This window comes from Sceloporus occidentalis, unplaced genomic scaffold (genome assembly GCF_023333645.1).
Source record: "Sceloporus occidentalis isolate IW3139 unplaced genomic scaffold, rSceOcc1.0.p SCAF_5, whole genome shotgun sequence".
Classification (NCBI taxonomy): Eukaryota; Metazoa; Chordata; class Lepidosauria; order Squamata; family Phrynosomatidae; genus Sceloporus; species Sceloporus occidentalis.
In genome coordinates, this window is record NW_028316985.1 from 156,726,058 (window position 1) to 156,741,948 (window position 15,891).

A 15,891-nucleotide genomic window follows, 5' to 3' on the forward strand; every position below is an offset into this window, starting at 1 on the left:
TCTGAATGTTGTCATAAATATTCAAGATCTAAATTTATTAGTTTGGTTTAGAAAGACTTGGGCTTGGATTCTACGATAAAGTTAACAAGGAAGTTCATATATTTTTTCATTGTCAATGGTGTCTCAACAGTTCCATACCATTAAAAAATTCAGTTATAAATCTTGTGGTTACTCTTTTGCCTTTAAAGTTAACAATAACTTTTAAAGGGAACACATTTATCAAATATTATTTCTTTACTTCTGAACATTCAATTGTTGACTATTAACAGTTACTGAAATGAATCAAATGCTGTACTCAACCTCAGTCTTGAAATTTCAGTTATATTTTTGGGAAGATTTTGTGCTTCTTGACTTTTCATCATGTTCCAAAAAGTTGAGTCCTTTGGTTTTCAGTACTGCCATCTAATATATCCACAAACCAATTCGTCTTATATTCCTTTAATTTTCTTCCTTTTGTAGGGCTTCATTTTAGAGGGCTTCTGTAAGCCCACTGAGACTTTCACCCCTTAAATCCAATATTTCAATTTCATCATAAATTTAATTTTATCATATTTTACCTCCATATCTTCGTATTTACAAAATATTTTCCTCGTTAATTTATTTATCTTGGGTTGGTTTCATATGCAGTTAAACTTATGTCTTGAATTCTGTTTATTTTAGTCAGGCTACTTCACTCATGGAATAATATTATATGAGATGCATATAATGCAGTAGCTTCTGTTTTTTTCATAACAATTTTGTTCATAACAATATATATATGAATTACCTTAGTAATACTGGGTTGGGCCCATGGCTAACTGGTATGACTACCTGTGTGACTAAATCTGAATCCAGTTCTGCTGCTGTATTTAACTTGGCATGGTGGGGCCCATGTTTCCTAAATGTGAGCTGTGCACTACATGAACATAACATTGTAACCTGTTCCTTGGGAAAAGGCAATTTCACATTAGATTCCACAAGAGGGTACTAAACTTACAACTACAAGAAAAAAGAGAGGAGATATTTCTTACAACAGTAATTCTGGCAAACAAGTCCCTAAAAAGATCTGATTTATTATTTCCCTAAAATAGGCCACCAAATATGAGATCAGCATGTGCTTTATATACTATAGCAAAGCCTTTGACTGCATAGATCATGAAAAGCTATGGAATACTCTCAAAGACATGGAAGTGCCAATACCTTTGATAGTCCTGATGAGGAACATGTACTCAGGACAAGAAGCCACTGTCAGAACAGAATATGGAAAAACAGAATGATTCCCAGTTGGAAAGGAGGTCAGGGAAAACTGCATTTAATCACCCTACTTTTTTTATTGCCTAAGGAGCCCTGGTAGCAGAGTTTGTTAAAGAGCTCCAGGGTCCACTCAGCCTTCCATCCTTTCATAGGCTAGTAAAATAAGTACCCATCTTGTTGGGGGCAATTGGCCTACACATTGTAAACCATTTAGGGAGTAATTGAAAGAAAGAAATTGGCAGCATGAGCTTCCATAGACTTCAGTCTACTTCCTCAGATGCATCAATACAAACTTCATACAAACAGCAGGCTTAGACATAGAAGGAGAAGGAGAAAGAAACATCAACAATCTCAGGTATGCAGATGACACAATATAACTCATGAAAAATATCATGGACTTGGAACAATTAGGAAGGTCAAGGAAGAAAGTGCAAAAGCAGGCTTGTTGCGGAACATAAAGGAAACAAAAATAATGACCATGGAGGTCCTACATAAATGGATATTAGACAACGAGGAAATTGAAATAGTTAAAAATTTCTCGGATCTTAACTCCAGTCACAGAGCTTTTGGGAAAGAAAGTTGAAGCAACATGTCAGAAATTATTCAGTCCTCCCCACCCCCTTTATGTACTAACAATCCTTGAAGAATCTGTGGAATGGTTTGCAGCAGTGCTGTGTTTGTGTGACATGTCTTTACTCCAGATCAATAATTACAAAAATTTGATTTCTGGCTTTCTGTTTTTAGAAATTTAATCTTGCCGTTGTTTATTTCTCTTGGCATGCATAGCATCCCCAACATATGAAGTATAACTATCTGGAAAGGAGATTCTCTTCAATCCATAGAAGCTCTCTGAGTTTTGAAATGCTGGAACAAGGAGGACCAGGCTGTTTTTGAGGCCTCCAAAGGTCACCAACTTTGATTTTTAAACTCAAAATGCCCTGCTCTAGAGGTTGTGGGAGCAACTTGCTACATTTCCCCAGTTACCTTAGGCCCATGGGGATTATTTGGAGAAAGGTTTTCCTGGGCCCAGAATAATTGGCTAAATTGCTCTCATGCTGTGACAAGTTATAGCTTCATGTAGGGCTCACTAGAGAACATGCCTGCTATATATTTTGTCAATTCTAGGCTGGGTTGTTAACTTGGCATATCTGGCTATCCCAGACAAACTGTTATTCCTGGGCAGATACTATAATCTACTAGAGGCAACTTCTCAACCAAAATTACATAATTTCTTCATTATCACAGGCAACGTCTCAACCACAATGACATAACTGCTTGATTTGTAAAATGACTTTGTAATAGAAAGTACAGGCATTTAACCACTGTGCCACCAGCATGAGGGCTGATGGCACAGTAGTTAAATGCCTGTACTGCAGCCACTCACTCACAAACCATAAGATTGTGAGTTCAATCCCAGCGAAAGGGCTCAAGCTTAACTCAGGTTTGCATCCTTCTAAGGTTGCTAAAATGAGTACCCAGATTGTTGGGGGCAATTAGCTTACACTTTGTAAACCGCTTACTGAGTGCTTAAGTTCACTGATAAGCGGTATAGAAATATACTTGCTTTTCCTATTGCTAATAGAAAACAAAGGTCAAATCAAAGTTTAAAAGACAGTTAAAGTCCAGAAATAAGCAGAATTACTAATATAATATATAGGTATAATAACTTTTCTTGTATCTTTAGTGTAAATGTCACTTCTGGGAAAGGTGGAACCAATTCACAAGTATATACAAGACAATTTTGGATATAACAAGAGCATACCCTTCAACATTTCACAGATGAAAACTGAGACACATGTAGCCAAACAAAATCAAAGTATGGTCAAAAGTTATTAATGAGAACACTCAAGCTAGGAGAGGCTGCAGCAGTTTACTTTTACCTGGTCCTATTGAGAGGGAGAAGGATTCCCCACCACCACCATTAACTGAGTGAAAACAACTTCTGCACTGTGAAGTCAGTTTGCAGCAATGGAAATAAACTGAGGACAAAAAGAGAAAGTGAGAAAAGGAGGGGGAAACTGAGACATTTCAAAAGTAGTTGAGAAAGTGGTAGGGTAGAAGATTAATTGGGACTATTCCTGCCAAACTGGGACATTTGGACAGTAAGGAACAGAGATATTTTAGATCCCACTCCCAGACTGTTGCCACTACACTACACAACACTACTCTACTCTGCACTGGGTATGTGTTTTTAAATGGTCCAATATGGATCCCCCTCCCTCTGCTGGGTTAACTGAGTGTAAAGTATTTTTGCACTTTGAACTTTGCACACATCAGCTAAAGAAAGCTTAGGACAAAGTGGGAAAGTGGGAAGAGAAGCAAGCTACTGGGACATTTTAAAAGCAGCTGGAAAAAGTGGGGCTACAAAGGATTATTTGGGACAGTCCCTGCTATGTCAGGACAATTGGGGAGCACAACTTAATTTATAACACTGTCTGAATTGCTAGATGCACCCAGGAGTGACAGCTATGGAATCTATGTGGGCACACTGTGTGGTTTCCTGGCACTAAGTAGTGAGGCAGGTCCTTTAAGGTAATCCTCATAAAAAAGGGGGCACAATACATTCCAACCAGGCCTCTTCCAAAACTGAATCCACTCTTTATGCCAAAACTACCAAAGTTGTGAAAATATACAGTACAAAGCAGCATAGAAACATGACAGTTGGATCTTGGCATTATATATTGTCTGGCAGACAATGTGTTAGCTCACAAGTATGATGACTTTATTGACTAAAAGCTTTGCTAATCCTACTTTCTTACCTCTCTCTGGTGTCTCTATATTTTGATCCTATCTTATGAATTCTCCTCATGCTTTTATGTCTATGTCAGGGTCACCAACGTTGTGTTAATACTGCAAAAAGGAAGGCAATGGTAAACCTTTCTACCTTGAAAACCCTATGATAAGAAAATCCAAAATGAAGCGGAAGATGAGTCTCCAGGCACAAGAATTTCAGGCACAGGTCCAGCCATATCAAGTTAATATTCTTTTCCTGCAGAAAATTATAAGGCTTTACAACCTTGAAAAGAAACCTGACTTCTGATCTTTGGAATGTCCCCTAATTTTTGTGGTGCAACTTTATGCTATATAATTCTGATTATCAGTGATGATTTGATAAGATTTCTTTGTTAGTTAATCATTTTCTTTGCATTTGCCTAAATTAAAAGACATTGCACGGAAACTTTTGATCTGAAAATTGTTGTTCATCAATCAAGGCCATGATGACTTGAGCTCTCAAGATGTTCCTGTAGAACCTATGGATCTCAAACAAAATCTTTTCTGTTGACAATTAAAACATGTAATAAAATTGTAGGATGCAACTGTGGCTAATCTGCATTATTGGAAACTGGGAGTGCAAGAATTACAGTTGTTCTTGTATGCTCCTTTAACAGAGGAGGGTGGAAATCACATAGACCTTGAAATGCTGCTGAACTGCAACTCACATCATTCCTCACTATTGCCTATGCTCGCTAGAAGTTACAGTCCAACAGCATCTGAATGTTTACCACCCATTTTCAGAGACCCTATCTGTATGCAGACACCTAAGAGAACAAGTAAGATCAGGGCCATCACTCATAAATACACAAATGATGACTCACCAGAAAATAAAATCCAAGAAGTCATAGTACCCACTCACACTATACCAAAGCACTTTCACAGGCAAAAACTACAGTTGTCAACACAACGTCTGGAGGCATCACTATGCCCCCAGGCATGTCCTTTAATACTTGTGGAGGTGTCATGCCCTCCTAATTCTTCATTAAAAGAAATCCCAGGCTTTGCTTCTTAGTGACTAAGATCATTTTAGAACAGAAATCTGACCTCTAGGCATCAAGGTTTTTCTAACTTAGGGCCAGAGGTACTAGTATGAAATGAAGTTGGCATTCAGCTACCAGCCAGTATTCCTGCAATTTTTCTAGAGGTCCATAAAAATAAAATGTACACCACCCTTATTGGGTGCACTCCCAGGAAAAAAGTAGGCCATTCTTCTCCATGAGCTGCTAGGTTTTCCAGGTTCAAATTACTAATGACTGTATTGCAGACAATATACAAGTATTCAGTTTTTCTCCTGTCCTTTGTACTATATAATCCATGCCAGCAATGTCTGTGAAACTACTCAGGTTTTAGTAAACCTTTAAAGGAAGTATCCAAGGTGCTGAACCATATTCCCTTGGACCATCTTAAATAAACCCTTCAAAGGTCAAACTAAAATCAAGAGTGAGTTCCCCACTTCACTGATATGGAGGCCATCAGCTGCCACTGATCCACACATGACTACACGATACTCCTGCTTGTATGATTAAGCTCCGGGTGGCAATATTTACATTTGTAGCACTGTGTGTTCCCTGCGCAATTGCTGGTTATCCAGTCCCTGGATGCTTCCAGACCAGGATGTGGAAGCGTCTACTTTCTGAAGCCACTAGCCAAACTGAACAGGGAACTGCAGTACAGTATAATGTCAAAAGATATTATATCACTATTCCATCTTTCCATCTCCTTAACAAAGTTCTGTAGTAAGACAAAAAGAGACACAATAAGTTTACAAAGGAAAGAAGAAAACATCTAGACCCCTTTTAAAATTTTCTGAATGAGACATGGTGAAGAGGGCATGATAAAAATTTCATCTGGAAGTGGTGCCTGCACAGTACTTGCATCTGCCCTGTCTCCTGCTATTGTTACTTCTGCTACTACCACTAAGTGGAAAGAGTGGCTTTATGGGAATTTGAAAGTACATATCTCCATTATATCAAAGGAGAGGTCACAGCCAAATTGGTCAGAAACAGGAAAGTTAGAAAAAGTTGGAGAAACATTGAAATGTAAAACATTAGCCAGTTTCAAATCCTCCTTTAGAGTGGTCCTGCTAGTTGGGGGAGTCTGGGAAATGTAACATAAAATAACTTCTCCAAGGCCTGCTGTTCTTGTGGGCCACGTTGACTGCTATTCTATTACCTCTATATTACCTAGTTAAGTTCTTGTATGCTGGGCATCTCTTTTTCATGCTGGCCTTTGATCTCCAGCAGTTGCAGCAGTAAATTAAACATTGACAGTTCATACTGAATGACAGGTTCTTTTGCAGATTTACTGGAACACTTCACATTGTATCAAGATAATCACCAGGGAGATTTGTTCACAAAGAAGAAAGGCAGGTATGGGGAATCTTTAGCCCTACAGATATTTTGGCTCATATCTTCCAACATTTCTATCTAGCATGGACAATGTTAAGGGATTTGGGGACTTTTCAAAATGTAAGGTTCCTCACTCCTGTATTATTCTATCACTGCACCTTTCTTTATGTGGTGAGGAGCAGTTGTGTTTTAATGTTGTGTGGTGATACAAAAGAACAGATAAATTCCTTTGGGGAACCAATTATGAAATTACTTTTGTATATGTTAAGAAGAATAGCAGATGACTAAAATTTCTCACCAGAAATGTAGTGAGGTATTCCTTAACAGCAGAAAGTAGAGTTAAGTATCTGAACAATCCTGTTGAGACACCCATTGGTGACAGATCCTCAAATTACTTATCTTAGTTGACTCGGAAGTGCTTATCTTATCTCAGAATATGGTTTGAAAATTGGAGCTGAAGTGAACCCAAGTCCAACCTGGCATCCCAATTGGTATATAGTTCCAGGGCCAAGGTTCATAGTAATATAGCAATCTGCTGTACCCTCTTTCAGTCTAGTGGAGTAATATTGACCCTACACCTGGGTAGGGAAGTGAGATATGGATAGGAAGTGCTGGTTCCAAATATGAATGTGGGAGTTTTCAGATAAGTCCTTTGCTGTGTAATCGCACTGCCTGTTGCACATAATTTTAAACAATTGGACATTATTACCATCTACTAACAGCCCTCTTATTTTCTTCTCACTGCCTTTTTCATCTTAGTTCTTTCTAGAAGTTGGAAAATTAAATTTGAATATTTTATAATTAATGTCACTTCACAATCTCTACAATTCCATTTGTCACTCATCTGCATTTCTCTTTTCTTTCCACCCTAATGTATACACTTTGGTGGGTAATTCTTAATTTTAGGTTTATGAGAGCCTCTCAGCATATTCAGAACATTTTCCTGCAGAACTGAACTGAATCACTGCATCCTTTCTGTCTTCTCACTCCAAATCAAGAAGCATGGTCTGCAAAGATAAGGAACAGGGCACATGTTTTACATGCACCAGCCAGAGATCCCAAAATCAGCCTGTGGCCTCTTGTTTTAATGAGCAGATATCTAACAAGCCCACTCTTTTTGCAGCCCTTTTATCTTGTACAACTAAAAGGGGATAAGAGGGGAAGGAAGTAGAAGTAGAATAAATGCTGGAACCTCTGGTTTTACTCCAGGAAGTAGAGACAGGGGTATGAATCATACAGTCCTCCAGATGCTAGACTACAATTCCCAACATTCCTCACCACTGTCTATGCTGGCCACAGCTCCTGGGAACCGAAGCGATACCAGGAGGTGCCCATGATAACCACTCCTGCTCTAAGGACACATGGGGAAAGTTCAGAAAGCAAAGCACTAGCATTCTCTCCTATTTATCTTGGAGTCTTTACAGTAGGGCTGGACAATACTATTGGCTCTGCTGAGTAGCATGGTGGGAGATGTAAGTAAAAACATCTGGAAGGCCAAATGTTTTCCTCCATTCTCTTAAAAGACAAGGAGATAATAAACTCTGAAGTGTTTTATTTGTGGGAGGCAAAACTGGCTGAATATCTATTGCAGTAGCAAGTTTTAGAATACATGTGTCATAATATAGAAAGCCTGGTGTCACATAAATCCTGTGTACAGCCTCCTTTTACCCCTACAAACTCTCACACAGCAGGCTGTTCAGCACAAGCTGATCTTGTTTGCCTTGGCTGACCTCCATTCAATTTGACATCAGGTGGCTGCCCTATTCTTTGCATTTTATCACGACAGAAATCAAAATCCAAGAGGCACAAAGCTCAGGTCTTTGGGGGGGGGGGGGCAACATTAGGCATCTTCTAGAGTAATTATGACCAAGAAGTAGTTTCCCAATCATGTTTCCTATCCTCACTGTAGACTCTACAACATAAAGAATGGAGTGCCTTCCCGATACAACCTGGCAGGTGAGAATAGGGGGAACAAACTGTACTGATTGCTTGGGCAAATATTTAATTTTTCTTAGCCTAAAAAGGAAATACACTTCTGCTACTACTACTACTACTACTACTATTAATATATGTTTGTTTGCTAGAATAAGCAGAGTTTCAATTAAACCAAGGCACTACCCTGATAATCCTTCTTTTTACCAAGAACCAACTCAGTTTGTTATTCCAAACTGCCCCATAGAGACATTGAATTCATTAATCACCATTAACTTCTACAAGAATATAGACAAATAACCCCACAAGCTACATTTCTCACAAAGCAAAGAGCTAAAATCAATAGAGCAGATTAAGTGTATAGGGTCATATGACTAATTGCACTTTAGTCAGCCACACTAGTCTGTGAATTGCTTTCAAGATAAGAGAAGGCATATATCTCCTTGAGAAAGCTGAGCTATACCTCTGATTGTGCAGAAAAATATCACCTCGGCTTGAAGCTTCCCCATTGCAGCTGGTAGCCATGGCATTTGATGGAACCTGGAAAGTGGAGAAGAGTGAAAACTATGAAAAGTTTATGGAAGCAATGGGTAAGATATGCATTCTTTCTGCCTCCAGTCAACAGTCATCTACTATAGCACTGTACTGAAAAGATCTTTGGGCCCTTCCATGCTACACAATTATAGAGCTATGATTCCACTTTAATTGCTGTGGCTGCATCCTATGGGATGCTGAAGATTTTATTTTGGTGATACACTAGAGCTCTCTGGCAGACTTCTGAATGCCCCTTACTAAACTATGCATCCCATGATTTCATAGAAAGCCACCATGACAGTTAAAGTGGGATCATAGTTCTAAAATTGTGTACTGTGAAAGGGCTCATTGTTACTGCCTTCTTTTCATGAGCCTAGTCACTGACGTTCTGCTATATTGTCCTCATAATAACTACTACATTTCAGTCTAGATCTTATTCCTTTGCTCTCCAAACAGTTTTTTTCCTCAGACTACCGTGGCATAACTTTCTCATTGTCTCTTTTTTCCTTTAAGAGTGATTTTTTAAAGGTTTGCTACCTGTGCTGAGAGGCACTTTTTTCAGTGTGTGGACATGTTTTGCCAGCTGAAGTCATTGGCCTAAACCAATAAAAACAATGGGATTTAAACAAGAATGGATTTACCATTCAGAGGTTGATTCAATAATTTACTCTAACTGGGACTATCAGAAGTGCTTGTCTACTTCCTTCCTCTGAAATATAGCCTAATGCACCTGGCATTCATTGGCAGTCTCCCAGCCAAGTACTAACCAGGGCTTACCTTGCATAGCTTCCAAGATCAGACAGGATCTGATGCCTTCAGGCATAATTCCAGTAGCAAAGAGAGTCTTGTGTTATAGAGAGCACTCTCAGCCCCAGTGATTTCATAGAATAATAGCATTGGAAGAGACCTCAAAGGCCATCCAGTCTGACCTCCTGCCATGCAGGAACACAGAATCAAAGCACCCCCGACAGATGGCCATCCAGCCTCTGTTTAAAAACCTCCAAAGAAGGAGACTCCACCACACTCTGAGGGAGTGTATCCCACTCTACAACAACTCTTATCATCAGGAAATTCTTCCTAATGCTTAGGTGGAATCTCTTTTCTTGTAGCTTGAATCCATTGCTCAGTGTCCTCTTCTCTGGAGCTGCAGAAACAAGCTTGCCCCATTGTATGCTGTATGCTGCTTTGGCATGCTTATGTAACCCGCCTTGATCACTGGAAAGGCGGGCTATAAATATTTATTTATTTATTTATTTATTTATTTATTTATTTATTTATTATCAATGTGACACCCCTTCAAATACTTAAACAGGGCTATCATATCACCTTTTACCCTTCTCTTCTCCAGGCTTAAAATACCCAGCTCACTAATTCTCTCCTCATAAGGCATGGTTTCCAGAGCCTTCACCATTTTGGTTGCTCTCCTTTGGACACGCTCCAGCTTGTCAACATCATATTTGAATTGTGGTGCCCAGAACTGGACACCATATTCCAGGTGAGGCCTGACCAGAGAAGAATACAGTGGCACTATTACTTCCCTTGATCTAGACACTATCAATAGAAGTCTATTGATGCAGCTTAGAATTGCATTGGATTTTTAGCGGCTGCATCACATTGTTGACTGACTCATGTTCAACTTGTGGTCTACTTGGACTCCTAGATCCCTTTCACACATAGTTTCATTCAGTCAGGTGTCACCCATCCTATATCTGTGCGTTTCATTTTTCCCCCCTAAGTGCAGCACCTTACATTTCTCCATGTTGAAATTCATTTTACTAGCTTTGGCCCAGCTTTCCAATCTATTAAGGTCATTTTGAATTTTGATCCTCTCCTCTGGGGCATTGGCTACTCCTCCTAATTTGGTGTCATCTGCACATTTGATAAGTGTGCCCTCTATTCTTTTGTTTAAGTCATTGATAAAGATGTTGACAAACACTGGCCCCAGGACAGAACCCTGGGGCCCCCACTGGTCACTTCTTTCCAGGATGAAGAGGAGCCATTGCTGAACACCCTTTGGGTTTGGTTGGTCACCCAATTACAAATCCACCTAACAGTTGCATTGTCTAGCCCTAAATTTTATTAGCTTGTTTGCAAGAATATCATGGGGGGACCTTACAGAAATCAAGATACACTATATCCATAGCATTTCCTTCATCTACCAAGCTGGTAATTTTTATCAAAAAAAGAGTTCTGATATGACTTGTTTCTGAAAAACCCCTCTTGACTTTTTGTGGTAATGGGATTCCCTTCTGAATATTTTCAGACTCTGATTAATGATTTGCCCCAGAATCATTCCTGGTACTGATGTCAGAATATCTGGACAATAATTGTTGGGATCCTCTTTTTTCCCTTTTTTGAAGATGGGAACAGCGTTTGCCCTCCTCCAGTCTGCCGAGACTTCTCCTGTTCTCCAGGAGTTCTCAAAGATTATTGCTAATGGTTCCGATATTACATTTGTCAGATCTTTTAATGTCTTTGAATGTAGTTCATCTGGTCCTGGAGACTTAAATTCATCCAGATTAACCAAGTATTCATGTACTACCTCTTTACTTATTTTGTGCTGTATTTCCCTTATTGTGTCTTCTGCTCTGTTTTCCTGAGCACCCCTTTCCTTTTCTGAGAACACAGAGGCAAAGAAGGTGTTGAGTAATTCTGCCTTTTCTCTGTCCCGTTAGCATTCTGCCATCTTCTCCACACAGTGGCCCTACCATTTTCCTTCTTCTTCGTTTTGCTATGGACATACCCCAAAAAGCCCTTTTTGTTGTTCTTAACCTCTCTAGCAAGCCTGAGTTCATTCTGCGCTGTAGCTTTTCTGACTTTACCCCTACACATGCTCGCTATTTGTTTGAATTCCTCTTTGGTGATTTTCCAGTCTTTCCATTTCTTATACATGTTCCATTTAAAACTTAGTTCCTTAGTCATCATCCATCCTGGTTTCTTGAGTCACCTCCCATTTTTCTTCCTTGTTGGAACAGTTTGAAATTGTGCCTTCAGTATCTCCCTTTTGAGAAATTCCCATCTGTCTTGAACTGCCTTCTCTTTTAGTCTTCCTGACCACGGGATCATCCCCAGTATTTCCCTAGGTTTACTGAAATTGGCTTTCCTGAAGTCTAGAATGCATATCTGATTTCTATGGAAGGTTCCTGAAAAAGGCATTTTCTTATATCATTTTTCACCAGCCACTATAGTATCTCTACAATAGTTCTGTTATTTCGGGGGGAGGGGGAGGAATGTTTTTGGCAGAAAATAATCCTTCTGCTGGGTGTTTTAACTCACCTTCCCTCTTACCTTCTTAGGTATTAATATAGTGAAGAGAAAGCTAGGAGCCCATGACAATCTGAAGATCACAATCCAACAAGAAGGAAACAAGTTCACCATCAAAGAGTCCAGCAATTTCCGTACCATAGAAATAGTGTTCACTCTGGGAGAGATCTTTAACTATAGCTTGGCAGATGGAACTGAACTCCGGGTAAAAGGCTTTTTTTCGTATGATGGTTTACACTTACTGTACTTGAAAAGTCTGCTGCTAAGAGGATGCAAATAAAAGTGATTCCTGTGCTTTGGTTTTGAGCAGATTTTACAAACATGTAGTCACTGCCATATTAAAAATGCCTTCTTTGGAAGATTTTAAACAGAAGTTGGATGGCCATCTGTCGGCGGTATTGATTGTGTATTTCTGCATGGCACATGCGGGTTGGATTGGATGGCCATTAAGGTCTCTTCCAATTCTATGATTCTATGATTCTGTGTCTTTCTTCATGTTGCAGGGTAACTGGGACTTGAAAGAAGGCAAACTGGCAGGCACATTCAAACGGAAAGATAATGGGAAGGAGCTTATAGCACTGAGAGAAATTGTAGGAGATGAAATGGTACAGGTAAGTTCACCAGGAATAATGGCTGTAAATATTATTTTATTTACTTTTCATTTTTAAAAGATCTCATTCACTTATTGACAAAGAACAGAGTAATATTCTCAAACCCTGGTTCCCAAAAAACACTTCCTCTCACATGAAAGAAACAAAATAGAGGGGAATGTGTAGTTTCTTTCAGTGAAGTGAAAAAGTTAGGTTTAAGGTTGCCAAAGTGAAAACTGGATAAGTTTTTTGAACCTTTAATAATTGTGTTTAATAGAGGAACTGGTAAAACTACCTCTGAGTATTCCTTGCCTATAAAAACCTTATGAAACCCTATGAAATTCATGTGGTTGCTATCAATAGGCAAGCAACTTAAAGGCATATATGCTCATGCAGAATTGGGCATTTCAGAAAGTGAGGCTTTTTAGTTTATTGTGTGACAAGCAAATCTGCTGAAATTCCTTATTCCATGCAACTACAGGAGCCACCTCCAGTTTTCAGCCTGACACCTATAGTTAGGATTACAGTCTGAGCAAGAACTCAGCTGTCTCTCTGATGAATATCAGTAGTTTGTCTTTCCTCGGGATAAAGGATAGATTTTTTCCCTCCTTGCCACAAGATGGCAATGTTTTGGAGCTTGATATCAAATTGATTTTGTACATTCTTGACCTAAGGTTTTGAGACTTTTTTTTAGCATTTCTATAAAATGTGCTATTTAAAAAAAAAAAAAAAACAAACAGTAACAATTGCTTTGCTGCATAGACTAATAAAAGTAGTGGCATTGGACGGGTTTGTGATCAACCAGTTTGCCGTGTTGTGCTTGCTGAATGGGTACGCTTCATAAAGGCAAAGGGGCACTAATTATGTCCATTTATAACATAAAAAGCTCACTAGAGAACTCTCATGGGTTTAGGGAATCCTTGACATGTCCTCTTACTCTTTCAAGACAGCCTATCCTAAGCAAAATATTGGTAGCAATAGGATTTCCCCCCACATATTTACAGTCGTATTGCATGAGAAATGAAAGTGGAAACAGAGCTGCAAAGTAGCGGCTTTCTCTTTGCCTTACCACATGACATCAGAGTGCTTCAGATCTCTCTCCATGGGAGATGGTTTTAAAAGTGTGTCTTTCGTCTAGCTGGAAAAATCCATACAACAAAAGACACACTTTTATGACTGTTTCCTGTGGGAAGAGAACTGAAGTGGTACAATGTCATGCAGTAAAGCATGGAAAAACCCACAACTCTCCGGCTCCACTTCCACTTTCTTTTCTCATGTAATGAAGCTCCCTCCCAATTGACCGTTTGCCTAAAAAGTTCATGTATGTATTTCTGCAATCTTTTGGGTTCCTTCAAGACTATGTACCCATGTACCATCTTGCAGCCTTCCTCAGTCTGGCACAATCCAGTTGTGTTGGGCATACTGATAGTGAATAATAAGATCAATAATCCAACAAATATGCAGGACATGGCATTAGTTTGGGGAAGCTGCTATGCAGGATCTATTCCTACATTCATCAGTGTTATATTAACAAAGTTTTCTTTGGCAAGGGGTCATTTTGTAAGAACTTATTATGCCATGCTTACCCTACATCTGCACTTGTTGACACATCTCATACCTAGATTTCTGAAACATGGAAATGGTTATGCTTCCAAAAAAAACAAACAAACCCATGTTCTGAAGAATGACATTTCTTGTCAAATATCTTTAATACTATTAATGCTAGGAATTACAATAACACTTCTAGTGTCCTTGTCACTTTAACCACAAAGCACTGAAGTGTTTTCTTAAATATTCTGTGCCGGAAAACACAAAGGCAGCACATCTATTCAGGTTATACATGACACAAGACAAATTCAAACAGCTCAGCTGCCAGTGTTTTGTCATCCAAGTCCCAATTATTCCAGCCTTTGAAAGCAGACATATTGAAACAACAACCCACAGGAAGAATCAAGAATGGTAATTTGTGGTTTTCTAACAAAGCCTGTGGAACCAGTCTGTTATTTACTTGCTTCAGGTTGTACTCATCCATACCTGTTAACATGACAAAACTAGCTATCAGCAAAACACAGACAACACACACACACAATCCAGGGTGAATCATGCCATAGAAAACCAAATCAAACAGGGAGTGTGTGTGAACACTCCCTCGAAGCAGAAGGAGAAACACTTCCATGGCTTCCAAATATAACAACTAGGATAGCTCCTAATCTCAGCCCCCCAGTTTGTGTTTTCCTTTTCTTTTGGGTAGTTAGACATGCTTCAAAATAAATAAAACAATGGGCTACAGCTATTCAGAGTTTTGTTTTTTATTTCTCCAAATTGCCCAGAACCCCATGTGAGGCTTAGGTCTCCTTCACATAAAACAATTAGAGCAATTTGATGTCATTTGAACTACTATGGTTCCAACCTATTGGGAGTCTTTGAATTTGTAGTTTTGCCTCCCAGCAGAATATAGACCCTAGCATTCTGTAAGATGCAGCGGATAAAATGGAATATTATAATCATGTGATGTGAAAGAGACTGTTGGGGGGACTCCACGGATTTATTATCCTATTGTGGTAATAAAATAACTTCTCCATGTGAAGATCAAATGCTTAAGCACTCATGGCTAACCAAGGCTTTTTTGGAGCTGGAAAATGAACCTGAGCCTGCTCTTTAAAGGTCTTTATTTGACAGTACAGCTTCAGTTTTGATTTATTTATGCCTCCTTAAAAACAGGGTGGGACAATTCATGGTCTTCCTGCTGTTGTTAGACTATGTGTTCTATCATTCATCACCACACACAATATTGGCTAGAGTTACAATTCACCAACATCTGGACAACAGCAAGTTGTCCACCCTGCCTTGGGAAACACCTCCTTCTTGTAAAGATGTGGATCAGAGTGTCCTTAGAAAATGCAACTTTATAAATGGGATCTTAGTAAGCTCAGTGACTTCTTGTTCTTTTAAATTTCAGACATACACCTATGAAGGAGTTACAGCTAAGAGAATCTTCAAGAAAGCCTAAATAACAGCTGGGAACTGAAACCCGATGGAAGAATGGCTGTTCTCTGTTTATAGAAACAGTACGTTTCCCAGCAAGCACAGAGCCATTAGGTTCTGCTACTTTTGTCCACGTTCTACAACAATTAAGATTATTTATCTTTCATGCCTATGTCTGTTTGGATAAATGGAGTTGCTAAGGCTACAAGTAATATTTACCTTTTTATAAA

The 15,891-nt window shown here is 39.1% G+C and overlaps 1 protein-coding gene across 1 annotated transcript; it reads left to right on the forward strand.

The window, feature by feature from the left end:
• Positions 1-8,216: 8,216 nt before the first annotated feature.
• FABP2 (fatty acid binding protein 2) lies at positions 8,217-15,891 on the forward strand. Its single transcript, XM_089527063.1, has 5 exons — positions 8,217-8,312; positions 8,766-8,878; positions 12,119-12,291; positions 12,590-12,697; positions 15,636-15,891. The coding sequence occupies exons 2-5, from the start codon at positions 8,812-8,814 to the stop codon at positions 15,684-15,686; spliced, it is 399 nt and encodes a 132-aa protein (XP_089383189.1). The 5' UTR covers positions 8,217-8,312; positions 8,766-8,811; the 3' UTR covers positions 15,687-15,891.

Excerpts from the sequence above, each read along its gene's own strand:
- FABP2 (XM_089527063.1), top strand. The coding sequence starts at position 8,812 with ATGGCATTTGATGGAACCTGGAAAGTGGAGAAGAGTGAAAACTATGAA. Across the intron at positions 8,879-12,118 it reads AAAGTTTATGGAAGCAATGG|GTATTAATATAGTGAAGAGA; the intron begins GTAAGATATGCA and ends TTACCTTCTTAG. Across the intron at positions 12,292-12,589 it reads CAGATGGAACTGAACTCCGG|GGTAACTGGGACTTGAAAGA; the intron begins GTAAAAGGCTTT and ends TTCATGTTGCAG.